Genomic DNA, 21,409 nt, shown 5'->3' with positions numbered 1-21,409 from the left:
CTAGCTATATTATATAATATTATTATTATTGTCCGTAATATAAATTTTTTTTCATATTAAATAAATGGTAAAAATTAATTATTTTATCAATTTTAGCTGTGATCAAAGTCTCGCTTCAAATGCTTTGATTGATCAATCAGAAGAAAGAATTTTAGAAATTAACCAATCAAAAAACGCTTTAAACCAATCATAGTCGTTTTTTCCCTCGACCGTGATTAATCAATTCTTACAAATTAAGGCATAAATTGATAAATTATAAAATTTATGTTTACATAGTTTCGATTCACATCGAAGTTAACATTGATGTATGAAACTGATCAATCACATTATTCCATTCTTCAGAGGAATGGCTATAATTGACAGTTTCATAACATCGATATTAAACTTCGACAGATTCTGATTGATCGAAATTTGAATTTGTCCAACGATTTTCGCGTCTCTCCCGACAGAGAGCAGGTCGGTTTGGCGTTCCAAAAATTGACGCGAGCATTTCATTTATTGTCTCTCACTTCACTCCGTTTCCCTTGGCCGTGGATCCATCTCGCCGAAGTCGTCCTCCGATATAAGTGCGATTGTGATTAATTTCTGTATTCTCGATCTTCCCTTGTATCATTGACACGAGTGCATAAAACGCGACTATAAACAATGGCTGATCAGCAAGAGAACAAGGACTTCAGTGATGACGTAGCGGAGCAAAATTTTGAGAAGAACGGCGAGGCTGAGAGTGGTACCGGCGGTGGCGGCGGGGACGCCGTGGAGAATGGCCAGGATTCACAGGAGGACAGGTAAGACTTTTTCCATATTCCTTTATCAATCTACTGAGAAACTCCGGTAAGATCCGGCCGCGTGATCAGGCATAATTCGCGGCGTCCAGTGTCCCTCGGTAGTCCCGGTAATAGTAAATGATTTCGATCGGCGTTTGCGTCCCGCCGAGGCGGTTTCCCGCGAATTCAGTCGGCGTCTCTTGCGGCGGGTCCCGCTTCCGACACGGCACGGACAAGATGGCGATGAGCCGATTTGAGACGAAATGTAATCCACGCGCATCGGTCGCCCTTCGCTCGCCGATCGCTCGCTCGCTCGATCATCTCGCATCGCTTCGCCGCGACGCATTCGCCGATGCATTTCTTTTTGCTCCCCGGCGTCCCTCGCGAATACGGCGGAATTACGTTATTGTGATAGCTCGGACGCGTCTTTTTTTTCTCTCTCTCTCTCTCGCGTCGCGTCGCACCGACTGGCCAACTCGATAGCAAAAAAGACTCCTTCGCGTCGCATGTTTCGCACGTTGTTCTCAGACTTATGTTTGATTTTTTTTTGCCGCTTTATTTCTTTCTTCTCTGTCTCCTCCTCCTCTTCCCCTCTTCATTACGTGATAACGTCGTTCAATGCTCCACTTCAATGCTCGCGTCGTTTGAAACGCAAAGAGTACGCGGGCACGACAGATCTGACGTCACTTTGCAGCTCGGTACCCTATTTATCAAAGAAATTGTTTACAAGTTAATTTTTATATACAGAAATATTAAAAAAAAAATGTGAATTTTTATACAATTGAACAATTTTATTGCATCCTACCGATACCTTATGCACTCGTAGTAAATCTGTTTGAAATATATTGCTTAGTCAAATAAAGATAAGGTAAATATGTAATTTTATATTCATTACTATGCTGTGATTACAATTTTACACATGTGTTATTTATTATGAGGTATGTGTCCATCTGTTGTTTTTTTTTCAAGCTTTCTAACTTTTTTTGTAAATTTTTTCTTTCTGTTCTCACTTAGCCGATTTAAACTTTCTTCTAGTCCTATAATTAATGGAGGGCAGTCACAATTTCATCATTGATAAAGTTTGTATGTATATGTAGATCTACTTATAATATACTCTCTAAGAAATGACATTTGTATTTGTATTTCTATTTTTTTTTATAGAATATAATTTTGAAAATCCACATTCGAACAAGTTACGAGTCATCCTTTCCTTATTCACAGTACAGTTTACGGTCAAATTCAGATTAGTCAATTGCTCGAAAACGATTGACAAATCCGTCCAATGCTTGTGTGGGATCTCTCTGAATTGAACTGTGAGGCTTCGTGAATGAGCTTTGGGGTCGGAATTATTGTGAACAGTCGAGCATCGAGTTCTCAAGTCCATCATGTTACGTCACGACACGAAAGTACCTGGAGTCAAATCGAGTTAAATGTTACTTGAGATCAAATACGTGTGTCGCAGCGACACACACTTGCCTGCTGGATAATACAGAGTAGAGTAATTTCCGCTGATTCGAGTGATATTTGGATTATTTGGGCATGAGCAAATGCACAGAGACACTAGGATCAATGCAAACATCTCCAATAGGCTCCGGAACGCCATTAACGCAGTTTCTGTGACTTGGTCTGCAGGTGGCTAAAACGTCCCAGTGCGATTATGGCGGGCTGCTTGCAACTGGCTAACTGTGACCTGACCTGACAACAGATACCGGCGAGAGACTGGTACCCATGGTATTTATCATCAGCAATAGATGATATGAAAACGACATAATGTATATATATATATCTCAATAAACATATATAAGTACAGACTTAACATCGCTGGGAAAAAAGTTAAGGAAAAGATAAAAACAGCAAAATGTGTACATATTGCAGCTTGTTATTTGAATGTGAAAAAAAAGTATGAAAAATGTATCTCGAGACTCAAGACAAGTCAGTCGTATGTAATGTAAGCCTTCTTGACGAATTGTAAGATAAAATATCCTTATATGTACAAGTGTCTGATGTAATGCATAATAATATTGTTTAAAAAGAACTCCAATAAAAAAAATAACAAAAAATAAGAGATAAGAACTTAAAGCAAAATCGTGCAGTGACCAATGTTAATCTGTTGTAATGTGGAAATTAATTTTTAGCTTTCCAATATAGAGTTGCAGTCGATCTACCACATGCTACTAATTTGGGTCAATTAATAATCGGGATTTAATTGTAACTTTAGAGAAGTTATTTGTATTTTCTTTAGGGGCAGCAGTATCTCAACTGGAGTTGTAGCTTATTTGGATCATCGTAACAGTACTTTACTTTTTTTGATGCGTTTTTTTCTACTACACTCACACATATACACATATAATATATTTATGCATATGTACTTTTTTTCTAAAACTTTTCCTTTAATACTTTTCACTTGTTCACTTGTTATATAAAACTTGTTATATATGGTGTTCAAATCGAGCTGTGTGGTGCGCAAAGCCGCCGACTCTTCGTAACTTCAATTTTACTACGCTATCGCGTAGCAACTGTATATGTAATTTGTACAATAACATACATTTATCTTGATAAAAGTTCATTTGTTCTAGGAATATGGTATTTTGTAACTTTTACCTTTTATTATCAGTATAACGAATCTTGTTTAGTCTCATACGCAAGGAACGTTTATTTTTCCAAATCTATATGTAGGACAACACCTACATTGTGTATTGCTGCAATTGGAATTCCTATTCCCTATTAGAAATAGCTATTATCGTACTTGTTAAATACAACAAAATTTTTTGCAGTGCTTTTTCCAGATAGCATCATGGATCATCCATCAATTACATTCTATTAAATTGTAGTACAATTTTAATTTGCACAGGAATGACATTAAATCAATATTAAATTCATTAGAAGCAATTAGTTTAATATCTCTTAAAAAATCTTTGTTCTTTGGTAAAATAAATTAGTTCCATTGCTTTGCAGGTTGACCGGAAGTAATCAGGATGATTGATACAGGCACATTCAATTCCTATTTCTCTCTTTCGTTTACTTTTTAATATTATGTGCCTATATAAATTCAATTAAAATAATATTACTACAATTATCACAACACCGCGATATAGCGGTTGGAAAGTTAGGGCGGCAAACATATTATTCTCTAATTACATTTGCTTAAAATTTTTATTTCTGTTTATTGTTTACAGAAAATTATTTGTCGGTGGCTTGAGCTGGGAAACTACTGACAGTGAGTATTCTTATATTTAATAATTTCCAATCGTCGATAGATTGTGTTTTATCCGGAAATCCGTCACGAATATCTTTTATCTATTTCAGAGGAATTAAGGGAACATTTTAGCACTTATGGTGACATTGAGAGTATTAATGTTAAAACAGATCCTAACACAGGAAGATCGAGAGGTTTTGCCTTCATTGTTTTTGCAAAGGCCGAAGCTCTCGATAAGGTAATTGAAAAAATTTTTTTTTAATCTGTTAAAATGAAAAAAGTATTATGAATATATATAGAAAAAAAAATATATATATATTACAAATTAAAGATAGAAGGGCTCTAAAGAAATAAATCAGTAAAACATAATGCCGATGAGTCGAACAAAATGAACGCGTCTAATTAAATTCTATCAGTATAATACAATAATTATAGACGTTTCGGATCCTTTTCAATATAACAAAGAAATTAATTACAGAAATAGAATTCAATACTAAGTAGTTGTCAAATAAAATCGTAAAATTGAACTGGAGTAATCCATGATTACACTGTTGTTATGATTTTTGTGTTCGTTAATATAAATTGGACAACACAATATTCTTATTACTGAACACAGACTAAAATTTTCTCATGAGTTTAATTGGGAGAATGTTAAAATTTTAGATGAAGAAAATTTTTTTTTTTAAATTAACCTCAGAAATGATTTTTATTAATAAATGAATTAACGGTTTGAACATTAAAAGTGACACGGAATTTATTGATCCACTCTATTTAAATTTATTTACAAGGACTTGATGTTTCCCTCTCTTTACTTTTGTCGTTTATATATATCATGATTTTTATCATGACTTTCACACGCACTTGAGTGCGAACCAGAAAGACTTGCTTTGACTGCTTAATCATGTAAGTCAATTTGTCAGAATTAAAGCTCTATTCTCTTCTAAAATTGTATATAATTTTTAATATTTTATATTTTATCTTCAAATCAATTTGGAAATTCAATAAATAAACGCTTAACATAATTACATTTGCAAGAAATTACACTACATCTGATCGCAGATTACTCCCGTTCAATGTTTTCTGTTTTATTTGATGATATTCTTAAATTCTATTTCTGTAATTAATTTTTTTGTTATATTGAAATGGATCCGAAACGTTTATAATAATTATTATATTATACTAATAAAATTTAATTATACGCGTTCACCTTGTGTATGGCTCTGATTGACATTATGTTTATTGTTTTATATATATTATTGTTTTTAATCTAATTTCTTGTAGATTATGTCAGCTGGCGATCATGTCATTAACAACAAAAAAGTTGACCCCAAGAAAGCGAAAGCTAGGCATGGAAAGATCTTCGTCGGTGGTCTTTCAACGGAATTGTCTGATGACGACATCAAGAACTTCTTCTCACAATTTGGAAACGTAAATATTTTTTACTTGGAAACGAATACAAAGAATAAGTCGAAAGAAAAAGAAATTATTGCACATTTCTCTTCCAGATTGTCGAGGTAGAGATGCCATTTGATAAGACAAAGAACCAAAGGAAAGGTTTCTGCTTTATTACATTTGAATCTGAGCAAGTAGTCAACGAACTTCTTAAGACACCCAAACAGACTATCAATGGGAAAGCTGTGAGTTTTATTGAATTTTTATTTACAGTAAAAAGGAGTTATTAAATTTAAAATTCAACTTTTTTATTATTCAGAAATCAACAAACACAATTTTTTTGATCCATTTTGATCTTGTTTAACAGGTGGATGTAAAAAAGGCAACACCTAAATTGGATGGAATGGGTGGAATGCGTGGCGGAATGATGGGTAGAGGAAGAGGAGCTCGTGGCGGTCGAGGTCGCGGATTCGGAGGACAAGGTGGATGGGGACAGGGCTACGGAGGCGGTTATGGCGGTGGCTACGGCCAAGGTGGCTACGGCGGTGGGTACGACGGTTACGGGGGATACGATTACTACGGCGGCGGTTACGGAGGTTACGGTGGTTATGATTACAGCGGATATGGTGGTGATTATCTTTTGTTCTTTTTCACATAGCAGATATATAGTAAATTAAATTTGAATTTATAAGTAATGTCCCAGGGTGGGGTACTTTCTGTCAATGAAATGGTCAGTATCCTGGCGATCGGAGGGTATCTTTGCAACATTCTTCTAGGACTAGAATTCTTATTCGAATTGGTTTTTTTTTTGTATAGTCGATGTTAATATTTTCTTTTTTTACTTCTTGCAATGAAATCTCAATGGTACGTGCGGATACTGACTCCATTGTACCATGTGTTTCATGAAACGCAGATGGCTATGGCTATGGCGGTGGTAATTACGAAGGTGGCTACGCGGGCGGGCGCGGTGGTGTACGCGGTAAAGGTACGCATTACAGCGTTCCTTGATATATTTTACTACCCATTATTTTGCTCTCTCTTTCTCTCTTTTACATTTAGCTTTACCACCGCTAGAATTGCACCCATCCTTGTAACCCATTGTGATTGCAACGAGAGCAATTTAATCCCCAAACTTACAATCTAATAAATATAATACAATCTAATAAATATAATCTAAATAATAAATATAATCTAAATTTCGATTAATTTTGATTGTAGAAGTGTCAAAATAGAAAACTTTATTTACTTTGCTTTAGTCATTTTTGCTTACAAATTCGTGTTGCTTAATCATTGTTGTATACCAAAATAACAAAAAAAAAGGATGGTGAAAAAATTACTAGAACCCTAGAGAGATGCATATCAAAAGGAAGGATATGGAGTAGTATGCAGCTTACTACCTTAGCCTGTAGCCTCTTTGTTCTTACATTATTGTCAGTAGTAATATCTTTTTTCGTAGTACTTCATTGTTGTTAGTAGCGTAGTGTATTCTTATCGAGATGTGCGTGCGTTATATTATAAGAGTTTCGATCTGTTCTACGTTATTAATTTGTACAATTATATTTGTAGCTACATACTTATGCTATAAAGGTAAAAAAATTAACGGTACAGTGTCGACATTGTTTCAGGTGGCTCCGGCTATGGTGGCAAACAAAGAGGAGGTGGTGGTCGCCAAAATCAGAGGCACCAGCCGTACTAACGAAAATCCTCATTCGCGAACGCTGTGCAATTCGCGTTGTAACCGCTGGTGAGTTGCCGCATAATCGAATCTTGATCTTTTTTGCGTCGTTGCTTTAAGATATTTCTAGCGGCAAACTCTCTCAATGTTGTTTTATATTCGTTAATATTAATCATTATCAATGTTTATTATATTTTTGTAGAACATTAATTTAAATTAAATGTCCTAGTTTTTGTTACTTCAGCTCTCTTTTTGTTGACAGATGTCAATGAATATATATTTTACATAAAACCTGATTTGTAATTTACAAATACACGGCATACATATACACAACGTAGACTACTAATTTTTTTTCACAGGTACTCTTCCTCACTACTACCGATCTCTTCATTCGTCCAATCATCATTCCATTAAGTCGCGCTCCTCCTAGCAAGAATATCGACAATTTTTCAACAATGTGGACAACTGCTGCTACAAAATCAATCACCGAAACCATGAGACCGGCGACAGCAGTAGAGATTTCATTTTGTATTTAACTCCGATTTATATTCCGCGATTATATGCTTTCCTTTCTGCCGTTTATAGTGCGAGCTTATGTCGTTTTTTCTCCTTTTTAATAGTATGTTCACGGTAGAAAAGCAAGCATATAAAATCACCGACAGATTTTTAAATGTAATACCAAACAAAAGTGAAGTATCCAACAGTATAACAATCTTGCAAAAAAAAGTAACGTATGATAGATAATGGAATAAGAATAGTTGTATAAAGATACAATGTAAGCACGACAACACGTGCCTCGTCAGAAAAATGCGTCGTTATTGAGGAATTGCGCATCCAGAATTATTCCCATTTATATAAACCTAGTACCTTATCCCATTACACTTAGAGATCGGGAAGTTTATTTTTGTGATGATGAAACAATTAATTTGTCGAACGAATCTGCAGTATTTTATTGACACGGATAGAAATATTAACTTTTTGTTATCTGAGAAATAACAAATTAGAACCGATTTTTATTGGATATTAAACAATTAAATTAAAAAAAATTAATATTTGGTCTTTCAACTATTTTAGACTCTGATTCTTGTTTCGCGATTGTTTTTCCAGTCAAAATTTCATGCGAAGTGGTAGGAAATAAAATTGTGCTGAACATAATTATATCGATTATGTAGCTTGAAGTGAAAAGTATAAAAGTGAGCAAAGTCGCTAGTTATTGACCAACGAAATTATAAATATTTTTATATCTGCTCATTTTTTTCGTCTTATTTCAAGATATACATTCTATCCTTTGTTCGCATTAGATCTGTTCGCGTTGCTTACATCTTTTTCATTCAACATCTTTCTCTTTCTTTACACTCGATTATATATTTTAAAACTTTTGAAAGTAAAAAACTTTTGAGGATTTTAAATAACACGAACAAATTTATTTTTTGCACTGTTTGCATTCAGAATTTTTACTTTTTTTTTCAATGCTCGAATATATATTCAGGTTTGTTTACTAGCACTTTTTACACTCAGTATTTCACTTTCTTTTTAACGTCTGAATATATATATATTTGTCTCTTTGAGCGCAAACATTAGTTAAGAGATTTCAAGCAACATGAACAAATCTTTTATTTGTTCCAAGGGCAGTTAGTCGTAGTCTTATTTTACAATCATCTAAAGTAATTGCTAATACGATTCAGTCTGTTTTTATATTTAAGACTGTCTTAAGTACAATTTTAAAATAAGGCCTTATAAGCCAATCACCGATATTCATAATCGATTCTTATATTTGAGATAGCATACGGTCAACGCGATGCTACAAATATTTTGAGCGTTTTTTGATTGATCAATTTATAAAATTCTTCCTTTTAATTGGTTAATCAAACGCTTCAAAACATTTAGCGAGATTTTGACCATAGTCTTAAAATGTTCCAAGTCACTTAAGACGATCTTAAAAAATAAGAACGGAATATTCAGTATACAGATGATATTCATAGTCATTTTTTTTTAAAGACTTGAGGTGCTAATACAGCTTTTTAATTGGTTCATAATATCAGCCTATAAACCAACATGTAATTAGATTATAACATCTCAAGATCATGCTTAAAAGCATCTTAAATATAAGGGCTGACTATGGTCAGTGTTTATAGTCTGTTCTTATATTCAAGCTCATCTTAAGATGTCATAAACCAATCAGGAAGCCGTATTAGTATCTTAAGACATTACTTAATGGTTTACAATGGGCAATAACAGTAGTTTTTCTCACATTCACTTATGATTGGCCGATTTTTACACCTACTTTCTTTAATCCACTACTGCCCATTATAGACCATGCATAAGATGACCTTAAAAATAAATTATTTTTTATAAATAGTGACTTATAAATACCAGCCAAAAGCTGTAATTAAACTACAGGAGATCGATTCTGTATCTTGAAACGAAGTGAAAATTACAAAAGTGAGCAAATTTACTAGAATACTGATAATGTAATTGGTTAATACCAAGTAAACTTGTTCACTTTTGTTTGCACTTGCACGCAGTTCGACTGCACACTCTACATCGGTTTGTTCTTAGTTATTTCTCATTGCTTCAATGAGATTGACCTAGTTTCTATCGAGGGTTTAAACCAGATCAGAATATAAGAATTAATCAACTACAGTTGAGCATTCCCCTGTCGTTCAACTGTAACAGAGGAATATTCAATTATAATTGGTTGGTTCTTACATTCTGATCCGGATTAAATCCTCTGTAGAAACTAGACCATTATCTGAGTTATGTTTCGGTCTTAATCCTAAAATCCTAAAATTTAACCAATATGGAATACAGATTTCAGTTAGGATTAATTAAGACTGGCAGCCTTATTAGCTGAATTTTAGAATTTTAGGATTAAAGCGGGGAGCACAGACTCGCCTAATCCATAATACATGAGACATAAGAAAATGAACCAATGAAAGTGCTTTATTTCCTTCCTTTCCGTGAAATAAAGAATTCTGATTGATTGATTTTCTTATGCCTCATTTTATGTGTTATGTAAGAGTCTGTGCTCTCCGCTTAAAGATGTTTTCCAAAAAAATCCATTTTCTTTAGATTTTTCTGAAACTTATAGAATAAATTTGTTCTAGTGTCCTGAACATATGTGCTTTAAAACTCAATACTCGGAGCGGGATTAAAAATCGAAATATTCCACTTCAAAATTGAAGCGTTTAATATATATATATATATATATATATATACACATGTGTATACACATATATAATATATATACATAATATGTATACATAATATATATACATAGGATATATATATATATATATATATATATTCCTATCTAAAGCTTATTTGAAAGTGGTTTTTTTATTCATTGTAAAAAAATTTTTTTTAACAATTTTTTGAAACAATGACATATAAAACTTGATATCACAAGAAATAATACGAAATTTGTCCGAATATGACTTCCGGTATTCATTTTTAAGAAATCATTAAGCAAAATAAATAACACAATAAGTAAAATCACTATTTTTCAACCGGCAATAACGAAGATGGGAGGCATTTTATATTGTATAAAAAAACTTGTATAAACACATTAATATTTATGGAATATCTTATATTATATAAAAGTGAAATAAATTTTTATAAAAATTTTCATAATGGTGAGCACTAATGTGCTCATTAGGTTGAGCATAACTGCAGTCGGAGAACGTCCTTAAGACCGAAGTATAAATCGAGTATATATTACTTAAGAGTGCTATTTCATTTGTGCGTTTTTGTAATATGACAAATGTGCACAGAACAAAGAATCCTCGGATCTCTCCTTCCCACAGCCAATCAACAGACTTGAAAAATTTGTCGTACGACAAAAAAGCATAAATATCATTCTTAAGATGATATATTATCGATATATCACGAAAATATCATTGTGCACAGGTGTTTGTGGAAGGTTTGTTGAAGGTATATATAGAGGCAATAGGCACAAGCAACAGGGTATAACAAGTCGTCCAATCAGAGCTCTGGTATGTAAGTTCGATATTATATCCCAGAGCTCTGATTGGACAGCTCATTATTCTCTGTTCCTTGTGTCTCTTGCCTGTGCCTATTATGTTTAAAGCCTATCTCTCATTTTCTTATAAAAGAATCCCTAGAAATTTTGAAAATAATCCATGAACTGTATGTGATCAAACGGATGTGTGATTGAGACTGTGTTCGCTCTGGCGTTCACAACGCTTTAAGCATCATTTTCCTTGTTACTTATTAAATATTAAATAAGAACAATTGATGCTCACAATAAAACTCTAGATACCAAAGTAGAATTCCTTTTATCTGAGCCGAAATGCCGACAGCCTTCCTATTGGTTATTTCGATCGCCATTTCGCTTTAATTGTTTGTAGTCCAATAAACGTGTAGCATTATTGATATAGCGTATGGTTAGTAAATCTAAAATGGAGAACCTGCGGTGCTTTGGTATCTAGAGGTTTGTCCGCGTCGCATGCTCCAACATGCTCCTACCATTGTTCCTACTCGCTTTAATGAGCGCATTGGAGTGAGTAGAAGCTATGATGAGCATATTGGAGCACGTTGAAGCATGCAACGCGAACAAATCTTAGGTGTGCCTTCCAATAAGCGACACAATGCGACACAGTGATCATGTCTTTGTTTAATATTGGCAAACAACAAGTATGTAATAATCCATTGTGTCATTTGTGTCGCTTGTTGGAAGGTACACTAGGCTTTAGCTCACAAGCATTATGAGTGCCAAAGCGAATACAGCCTGGAATATGGGCAGAAAATTACACGCGACAGTATTGGCAGCATTGTTCTCGGAGGGAAGTCAAGTAGCGCGAAGTGAGCAGCGGAACGCGGACGACGCGGTGTAAACGCGAAAGTGTTGATTGTGTAGTGTTTGTGGTGTATGTTGATGAATACTTCGTTCAGTGCATGTAACTAATTGTCGGCGCGAGTGAAACAGTCGGTTTGGCAACGCGTTCAGCGAGATAGCTGCTCCGCATGCCTGTGATATGCCAATTATTATCGCTTACGGACCCGCAAATGGAGGTCCTGTGGTTTTAGAAACAACCGACGCCAAGCAGCGAGCAACATATTCTCGACGCCGAGGCGCGATTACTGAAGGTACGCAACGTTCGCCACCCGGTTGTTCATATCGTCGAACTCCGGTTCGCGGATCCGTGAAATCTTCGCGAGTAATGAGGGATGAAGGACAGGTGTTCCCGTTCTGACAAACGACATCGTCGTTCTCTCAAAACCGCGCCAATTAGATGACGGCTCTTTCCCGCCATTTTTTTTAAAGTTCCTTGCAACGTGGATGCCTCCACCTGCGATAATAGTTTCTATCGCTGACAGAAGGAAAAAAACGTTTCTCTGACGTCTGCCTCTAAATCGGATCTCAAATTAATAAAGCAGAATTATAAAACGAATTCGGTTATGCATTAGGTAGTGGTCTGTTTTCTGTTCCTGTATTAGATTGTTCTAGAATTCTCTTGTTTTAGACAAATATCAAATATATACCTGTCTTACATAAGATATACATTTGATATTTATCTAAAGCGAGAAAGAGAGTTCTAGTGTAAGGAATCAGACTATGCATTAAAGATTGTTGATTGAAATTTAATGAAGACAAAGGAATTTTAGCTCCTATTGTTTAGATTGGTCAAATTTCAATTTTTCAATCTTCAATCTCAATTTTCAATGCATAGTCTGATTTAATATAATGCAAGTTAAATTCCAAAAGTGTACATTAATTCAATCACAGAAAACAGACTTAGATTAGTACATACTAAAAGCTGCTGTACATAAAATTAACAGTTGAAATTAAATGTAAAGATATATAAATATTTTAAATAATTAACCCTAGCTATACACACTGGGGTTCCCAGCACAACTTTTGAAATCGAGATTTTTTCCGCATTTCTAAATTTTTCTTTTTCTTTGAACCTATATAGCTCGAAATTCCTTAATTCTATCGACTTTTATATATTATAGGCTTTCTTAATCAATTCTCCATCGATTGAAAAAAAATTAATTGAAATATGCATTTTAATAGAAATTACGATAACAAATATGGGGTTCCTAGTATGTATATCTAGGGTGCAAAAAACAAGTGTGTGTACAGCTAGAGTTAAATATCTAATAATGATATTGTTATGTTATTTAACAGAATATACATGTATTAGGAATATGATTTAGTTTTGAAAGTTTTTCTCAAAAACTGTTTATTTAAATAACATCACGTAAACGTTTAATAACTGTTATACGATTAACATTTAATTCTCTGGCAAATTCTGATGTGGATTGTGCTGAATTTTGTCTAATAATGCTTGCAAATCTGCATTTTTCAGTTTTTGTCATTAACATTGAAATGACCATTGTTTAATTGATAGAACAAATATTTACTTAATTGATGGAGCAACATCATTATAAGTTTCTATCAGAGTCCTATAACTTTCAATCGCCATTTTCTTCTGATTAAAAAACAAAAGCACCGTATTACAATTCGTATAAGGTTAAATGAATCAAGTATGTTGTCTGTGCAATAAAATATATATTGTTACAATTATAAAAGTCTTCCAAACGTTTCGATTCTCGATGGAACTATCTTGGTGGATACAACACTTACATTTCATGTGTTCTTACAATATTTCATCTGTTACACATTGTAGATTACATAAAACTTGTCACAAAAACTTCAAGCCAGAATGCATTAAGAATGTGCTTCCAAATCGAATAAATATTCTATTGCAATTCTGACGGTATTGATTACAAGGATACGAAATACACAGGAATTAAAACAATGGAAAAGAATTAAAACTTTTAATTTTTTATCTTTAAATTTTTTTAGAATTGCCGGCCCGACAGGACGAACGTTTACATATCGACAGACTGACAAATTCGGAATGATACGAAGGCAATGGAAAAGACAAGATAGAACAACAAATATAAAGAGGGGATGAACCAATCAGGACGGAGGAACACAATACTGTCACTTATTAGATAATACATCTATAATAGGAATATATGCTTCTGAAAGAAATTCCATTGAGAACCGAAACGTTTGGAAGACTTTTACAATTGTAATAATATATATATTTTTGCACAAACGTGCTCATTTAGTCCTTACACGAATTGTATTGGATTGAATAGTTCGCTGAGCCTTTATAGTTTTTAATTTTAAAACGCAAATGTCTAAAATATTCTTTAGGAAACTTCATTTTTAAAGTGGTATAAACGCGATGTTTACTGCATCTATTGTTAGTAAATGACTAAATATCATATCATGAAGTAATATTAAAGCATTAAGAAATAATAGCTATGATTGAAATGTCTTCAATAACACTGATATTAATGCCATTTTTTTGTAAAACTCTCAAAACTAAATCACACTCCTAATATTATTTCACTGTTAAAAGTTGATTAAATTATGTCATTGCATGTAAATATTTTACAAGTATATGAAATAGCCTTTAATATGCACTAATCAGTGTAGTTTGAGTGATCGAATTCACTGTTAGATGGCACATGATGCTTGTTTTCCTGCTGGATTTCTAGCTGGATTAAAATCTTGTTACTATTATTGGCTGTGATATTATTGGGTGCTCAACAGTGGCAAGAATTTAATCCAGCTAGCAATCCTGCAAGAAAACAAGTATCATGTGCCACTAGTTTTAGTCCTGTTCTTTTTAGTTAAATTTCTTACACATGGTTCATCTTATTTCCTCATATTCTTTCCATGTTGGAGAAAAGAGACAAAAGAGATGAATCATGCAGAGTTTAGCTGAAAAGAATAGACTTATGGAGACTAACAGTTTAATTTAATTTGCCTAAAAATGGTTTCACAAAAGCAGAGCTGTTTACAATATGCTTCAGTTGCCATTTATTTAAGTCATAACGCGCTTGTTTATATAAACAAACAACAAGGATAAAATATTTGAGCGCCAAAACAAATACAATCTTTGTATTCTAGTTTCTCATAGTAAGAGTTGGCTTCTATATAGATCTTTATGCGTAATATTTATTTCATTGATCCATAGATATCTAAAAATACATCGTACCAAAATGAGTACAGCCGTGGCAAATGGAGCCGGCAATAGTAAGTCGGTTACCAAACAAAAAACCATTGAAGGCATCTATCAAAAGAAGTCTCAATTGGAACATATCCTACTGCGTCCAGATACCTACATTGGATCTGTGGAGACAATAACAGAAATGATGTGGGTCTTTGACAAGGAGAAAGAAATGATGGTGCAGAAGGATATAAAATATGTTCCTGGATTGTATAAAATTTTTGATGAAATCCTAGTAAATGCTGCTGACAACAAACAACGTGATCCTAAAATGGATATGATCAAGATTGATATCGATTCGTGAGTCGTTTAAGAAGCACACTTCTCAAAAACTTAATATAAATTGTCAATTAAATACTAATAATAAAAATTAACATAAATTGTCAAATGTAAATACATATGGTCAATTAAACACTGTGTTATAGGGAGAACAACACTATTTCTGTATGGAACAACGGCAAAGGCATTCCCGTAGTAATACACAAGGAAGAGAACATGTATGTCCCTACCATGATATTTGGTCATCTTCTGACATCGTCAAATTATGATGATGAAGAGGAGAAAGTAACCGGTGGCAGAAATGGTTATGGTGCCAAGTTGTGTAATATTTTTAGTCATCGTTTTACTGTTGAGACCGCGACAAAGGAATATAAGAAATGTTTAAAACAAGTGAGTGCAAAATACATTGATATCTTAATCTTTAATTCTATCGGTACATTAATATTCTTCTCTTTTACAGACATGGGGTGATAATATGGGAAAAGCTAGCGAACCTAGAATTAAAGAATATTTCGGAGAAGATTTCACGAAAGTTACTTTTTCGCCGGATTTGTCAAAGTTTAAGATGCAATCTCTCGATGACGATATCGTATCTTTAATGTCTCGAAGAGCATATGATGTAGCTGCCTCTACGAAGGGTGTTAAGGTTTTTCTGAATGGAAGCCGTGTACCAGTAAAGAATTTTAAGGATTACGTCGATTTTTATATCAAAGGAAAAGAAGACGATATTGGTAATCCGTTAAAAATTGTGTATGAAAATTGTGGTCCACGTTGGGAAGTAGCTCTCACTTTGTCTGATAAAGGATATCAGCAAATGTCCTTTGTAAATAGTATCGCAACAACAAAGGTAAGATAAATAGTTGTGTACAGTAATTTCCTATGAGATATAAAATTGTTCCAAATATGTAAATTTGCCGAATATCGATAGGGTGGCAGGCACGTCGATCACGTGACGGAGTTAATAGTCAAACAATTAATCGAAACGTTAAAAAAGAAGAATAAAGCTGGTGTAGCCATTAAACCGTTTCAAATTAAAAATCACATGTGGATCTTTGTTAACTGTCTCATTAACAATCCTACCTTTGACTCGCAAACCAAAGAGAATATGACTTTGCAGCCGAAAAGTTTTGGATCTAAATGCGTACTAACTGATAAGTTTATCACTTCAGTAAGTGCAAATATTTTTATCGAAGTTCATTTGTCTGTACATGTTTGACCATTTTTTTCAATGTGATTGTAGCTCACGAAAATTGGTGTTGTGGAAGCGGTATTAACTTGGGCGAAGTTTAAAGCTGACAGTCAACTTGAAAAATTGGGTCCTAAATCAAAACAAAGGAAACTTCATGGTATACCCAAATTAGAAGATGCCAATGATGCAGGAACTGCAAAATCACTGGAATGCACACTCATTTTGACTGAGGGAGATTCAGCGAAAACAATGGCTGTATCCGGTATTGCTTCCATAGGCAGAGATAAATATGGCATATTTCCGTTGAGAGGTAAATTTGTTTAATAAAATGAATAAAGATCTTAATGCCATAGTAATATTAACCAATATTTTATCGTAGGTAAAATGTTAAACGTACGGGAGGCTACCCATAAACAGATCTTAGAGAATGCTGAAATTAACAATTTGATAAAAATCCTTGGTCTTCAATATAAGAAAAAATATGAATCTCGGGAAGATATGAAGACGTTGCGCTATGGAAAGATGATGATCATGACTGATCAAGATCAGGTAAAATTTTTCACACAGATATTACATATATATATTCTATCAAACATTTACGATTAAATTTGGTTTTTTTTTTAAGGACGGTTCACATATCAAAGGTCTATTGATCAATTTTATTCACCACAACTGGCCATCGTTATTGAAACTAAACTTCATTGAAGAATTTATTACGCCTATCGTGAAAGCTACTAAAGGCAGTCAAGTTAAATCTTTTTTTTCTCTGCCGGAATTCGAGCAGTGGAAGAAGGAAACAGAAAATTTTCACACATATAAGATCAAATACTACAAAGGTGTTTACTCAGAAATCTATTTCTTCTCATTTTATTAATTGTCAGTTATAATATTTACGCATATAGGATTAATGTAACAAAAGTTCTTTTTTCGAATTTATATAGGTTTGGGTACTTCAACCGCCAAAGAGGCGAAAGAGTACTTCGAAAATATGAGCAGACACAGAATACGCTTCCGATACGACGGCGAGCAAGATGATCAAAATATCATCATGGCGTTCAGCAAGAAATGTGTTGATCAACGTAAAGACTGGCTGATGAATCACATGAATGAAACAAAGAGGCGAAAGGAGATTGGTCTCGGCGAGCGTTATCTCTATGAGAAGGAGACGCGTGATGTTTCTTTCTCGGACTTTGTTAACGTCGAATTGGTACTGTACAGCAATTATGATAATGTGAGATCCATTCCAAACATGATGGATGGCTTTAAGCCGGGCCAGAGAAAAGTATTGTTTACTTGTTTAAAACGCAATGACAAACGCGAAGTGAAAGTCGCGCAATTGGCGGGATCTGTTGCCGAACATTCTGCTTATCATCACGGTGAGACGTCTCTGATGGCGACCATAGTTAATCTCGCGCAGAATTTCGTGGGTAGCAATAACATTAATCTGCTACAGCCCATCGGTCAATTCGGTACAAGACTTGCTGGTGGAAAGGATTCTGCCAGTCCGAGATACATTTTCACGATGCTCAGGTACTTGTCATTATTATATAGATATAGATACTTACAGAAAAAGAAATTATATACATATATTTCTGCATACTTATCTTTTTTTTATCCTATAGTCCTTTGGCAAGGTATATATTCCATAAACATGATGATCCTCTGCTAAAATATGAATATGACGATAATCAAAGGATCGAACCTGTTTATTATGTACCTGTGATTCCTATGGTATTAGTAAATGGTGCCGATGGCATCGGTACCGGATGGATGACAAAAATACCAAATTACAATCCTCGAGAAATAATCGAGAATTTACAAAGAATGATGGAAGGCGTGGATCCAAAACCAATGGTATTAAAAAATATCTAAAAAATTAAATTTATAATTTAAATGTACTTTATATTTAACAATTATACAAAAAAGTTCTAAATGTAAAAATATCGAGATATATTTTCATCTTGAATTTCGTCATATGTTTTTGTTTAGAAACCGTATTACAAAAATTTCAAAGGTGTCGTAGAGAGCTGTGGGGATTTCCGCTACGTTATAAGCGGAGAGATATCAGTGATCGGACCCGATAAGGTAGAAATCACTGAACTTCCTATTGGCACGTGGACACAAGCTTACAAGGAAACTGTGTTAGAACCCATGTTACATGGAACTGAAAAAACGCCGGCTATCATTACGTAAGTATTATATTATTATATTATTATATAATAAGTATTATATTATTATATAATTATATAATTATATATTATATAATTGATTAATGATAAGATTTGTGTGAATTTTATGTTAATTTCAAGAATATTGATTATATCATAGGGATTTTAAAGAGTATAATACAGATACAGCAGTACATTTTATAGTAATGATGAATCGTGACAAATTAGTGGAGTTAGAAAGAGATGGTCTTCATAAAATATTTAAATTACAAACAACGATGACCATAACATCAATGGTAAGATATCATAAATACTGATGTAATATTAATAATTGGAAATAAAACGGAAATTTGTCAATGATATTTTTTGTGCAGTGTGCATTTGATGAAAATCAATGCTTGAATAAATATGAAAGCGCAATACAGATATTAAAAGGATTTTATAAAGTACGATTGGAAAATTATCACAAGAGGAAAGATTATCTAGAAGGAATTTTACAAGCGGAAGCGGCGAAGCTGTCGAATCAAGCACGTTTCATCCTCGAAAAATGTGATAACACTCTAGTAATAGAAAACAAGAAAAAGAAGGACATGATAGCAGAATTAGTCAGACGTAATTACGAGTCGGATCCGGTAGTATCTTGGAAACTATCGCAAAATAGGGAGCAAGTATTGGTAAGTAGATTTTTGCTTTTTAAAAATTCCCTGTATAAATACAAAAGAATCTTATTTATTGGAATTTATTTATCCTGCTACACGAGGAGGATCAAGTAAGTTAATATAAAAAGAAACAGTATGTAAAATTGCCAATGCAGACATTATAACGTAAAGATCTTTTGGCAAACAATCATTTTCCATAAAGAAATATTTTAGTAGAATTCTCTGCTATCTAACAAAAATAAGCAGAAAATTTTTAGTTAAATATAGAACTTCGGATTATAATTGCTTTTTGAAAAGCCTTTCTCCATCGTTTCCGTAAATATGTACAGCATTAACAATAATTCTCATTGTTTAAATAAATAGGAAGAAATTGTAGAAAACGATGAAGAATCCACTCCAACCACGAGCATAATGGAGAAGGAAAATTTCGATTACCTTCTCGGAATGACAATGTGGTCTCTGACGAGAGAAAAGAAGGAAGATTTATTGCGTCAACGAGACGAGAAAATAGCGGAGCTGAAGAGATTGCAAGCTCGCACGCCGATTGATTTATGGAAAGAGGATCTGGACAATTTATTAACTGAATTAAATAAGGTAAAAAAAAGGTTTTGTTTTCAAAAAAGAAAATTAATTTCATTTCTGATTGTTTTACGATTTTTATATAGATCGAAGACAAGGAGCAGAAGGAACAAATAAAAACGAAACAAACTATCAAAAAACCACCCTCGAAATTCTACTCTAAGATGGAAGACACTCGCCGAATAGTTCCTGTTATCGACGTTGAACTGAAGAAAAAGATTGAAAAAGCCGACATCGTATCGAAGGATAAGAAAGAAGGCATAAAGAAATCAAGAGTAAGTCTTATCTAATTTATTAGATAGGAAGAAAAGTTCTGCGATACTTCGTTTGCTCACAAAAATTATATATACAATATCTTTATTAAAAATGATAAAAATTTTAATTTAAAAAAAAGGATTTAAAAGTTTGAAATCTCTACTTTCGAATGATTATTATATTTTTTTAAATTTATGTGAGTTTTGTAATTTTTATATATAGAAAATTACGAAGAAAAAGGAAATTTTTCTTCTCACTTTTTGGGTCACATGCCAAAAAATTGCGAAAATTTTCGACTATCTATATCGTGAAAGTTTGGAGTTTCCTTACAAAATCGTTTTTCAAAAATTTCTACGATTTTTTGTTCTTGAGTTATTCGCGAGTTAAATAAAAAGGAGCATTCTTTGCTCATAATTCCATTAAAAATCATCGTATTGCAATTAAAAAAACAAATTTTTAAAACTGAAATATTGCTCTATCGAATAGTATCATTTTTTAAATGTAAAATATATTTTTAAATGTAATATATAGAAATTTGAATTAAAATGTGATATTACTATCTTTATAACCATTGTATAATGCTGTTGTTTGTAGAAAAAACAGTAATATCACATTTTTAGCTAAAAAATGTACATATCTTCTATTTTTTTAAAAATTGACAATTACATCACTCGATAAAGCAATGTTTCAATTTTAAAAATCTGTTTTATTCATTACGGTACGATGATTTTTAATGGAGTTATGAACAATCAAAATCAGAATGCTCTCTTATTTATCTGCATGTAAAACTTGGTAATAAAAAATCGTAAGAACATTTTTTAAAAACTTTTAGAAAAAACTTTAAGCTCTCAGATAGTCGAAAATTTCACAAATATATTCTGTACATAATTTTATAACAAAGTTAGTAATAAAGTATATAAGTTTATAACAAAGTTCCGCAGGACTTTTTCTCCGATCCAATATATACAGGATGTTTTCGGATTAAACCGCCAAACTTAAAACATAGTATAACCAGTAAGGACACTCGTGAAAAAATGCGGGTTCGCACAAATATGGCAGCGCAGCTTTTGTTTTGGATCGGATCCAATGAAATGCAAGACGACAGTAATGTACATATATATATATATATATATATATATATATATATATATATATATATATATAANAAATAATATATATTATTATTATTATTATAT

At 33.1% G+C, this 21,409-nt stretch overlaps 2 protein-coding genes across 2 annotated transcripts in view; both read left to right on the top strand.

Moving 5' to 3' along the window:
* Positions 1 to 645: 645 nt before the first annotated feature.
* LOC105619229 (RNA-binding protein squid-like) lies at positions 646 to 8,073 on the top strand. Its single transcript, XM_012200753.1, has 10 exons — positions 646 to 785; positions 3,941 to 3,981; positions 4,071 to 4,198; positions 5,242 to 5,388; positions 5,466 to 5,597; positions 5,720 to 5,981; positions 6,056 to 6,070; positions 6,266 to 6,337; positions 6,978 to 7,096; positions 7,387 to 8,073. The coding sequence occupies exons 1-9, from the start codon at positions 646 to 648 to the stop codon at positions 7,046 to 7,048; spliced, it is 1,008 nt and encodes a 335-aa protein (XP_012056143.1). The 3' UTR covers positions 7,049 to 7,096; positions 7,387 to 8,073.
* A 7,003-nt stretch (positions 8,074 to 15,076) lies between these two features.
* The window catches only part of LOC105619228 (DNA topoisomerase 2), a 10,168-nt gene continuing 3,835 nt past the window's right edge, over positions 15,077 to 21,409 (top strand). Inside the window, exons 1-15 of the mRNA XM_012200752.1 lie at positions 15,077 to 15,384; positions 15,510 to 15,753; positions 15,824 to 16,210; positions 16,292 to 16,531; positions 16,604 to 16,862; positions 16,932 to 17,101; positions 17,178 to 17,388; positions 17,494 to 18,082; positions 18,175 to 18,406; positions 18,542 to 18,741; positions 18,881 to 19,016; positions 19,095 to 19,394; positions 19,481 to 19,489; positions 19,743 to 19,973; positions 20,045 to 20,233. Coding sequence (XP_012056142.1) covers positions 15,077 to 15,384; positions 15,510 to 15,753; positions 15,824 to 16,210; positions 16,292 to 16,531; positions 16,604 to 16,862; positions 16,932 to 17,101; positions 17,178 to 17,388; positions 17,494 to 18,082; positions 18,175 to 18,406; positions 18,542 to 18,741; positions 18,881 to 19,016; positions 19,095 to 19,394; positions 19,481 to 19,489; positions 19,743 to 19,973; positions 20,045 to 20,233 — 3,705 coding nt within the window. The remainder of the gene's footprint in view (positions 15,385 to 15,509; positions 15,754 to 15,823; positions 16,211 to 16,291; positions 16,532 to 16,603; positions 16,863 to 16,931; positions 17,102 to 17,177; positions 17,389 to 17,493; positions 18,083 to 18,174; positions 18,407 to 18,541; positions 18,742 to 18,880; positions 19,017 to 19,094; positions 19,395 to 19,480; positions 19,490 to 19,742; positions 19,974 to 20,044; positions 20,234 to 21,409) is intronic.

Source organism: Atta cephalotes (genome assembly GCF_000143395.1).
Source record: "Atta cephalotes unplaced genomic scaffold scaffold00020, whole genome shotgun sequence".
NCBI lineage: Eukaryota > Metazoa > Arthropoda > Insecta > Hymenoptera > Formicidae > Atta > Atta cephalotes.
This window is presented reverse-complemented; position numbering and strand designations above follow the sequence as displayed.

Excerpts from the sequence above, each read along its gene's own strand:
- LOC105619229 (XM_012200753.1), top strand. The coding sequence starts at position 646 with ATGGCTGATCAGCAAGAGAACAAGGACTTCAGTGATGACGTAGCGGAG. Across the intron at positions 786-3,940 it reads CAGGATTCACAGGAGGACAG|AAAATTATTTGTCGGTGGCT; the intron begins GTAAGACTTTTT and ends TATTGTTTACAG. Across the intron at positions 5,389-5,465 it reads TCTTCTCACAATTTGGAAAC|ATTGTCGAGGTAGAGATGCC; the intron begins GTAAATATTTTT and ends TTTCTCTTCCAG.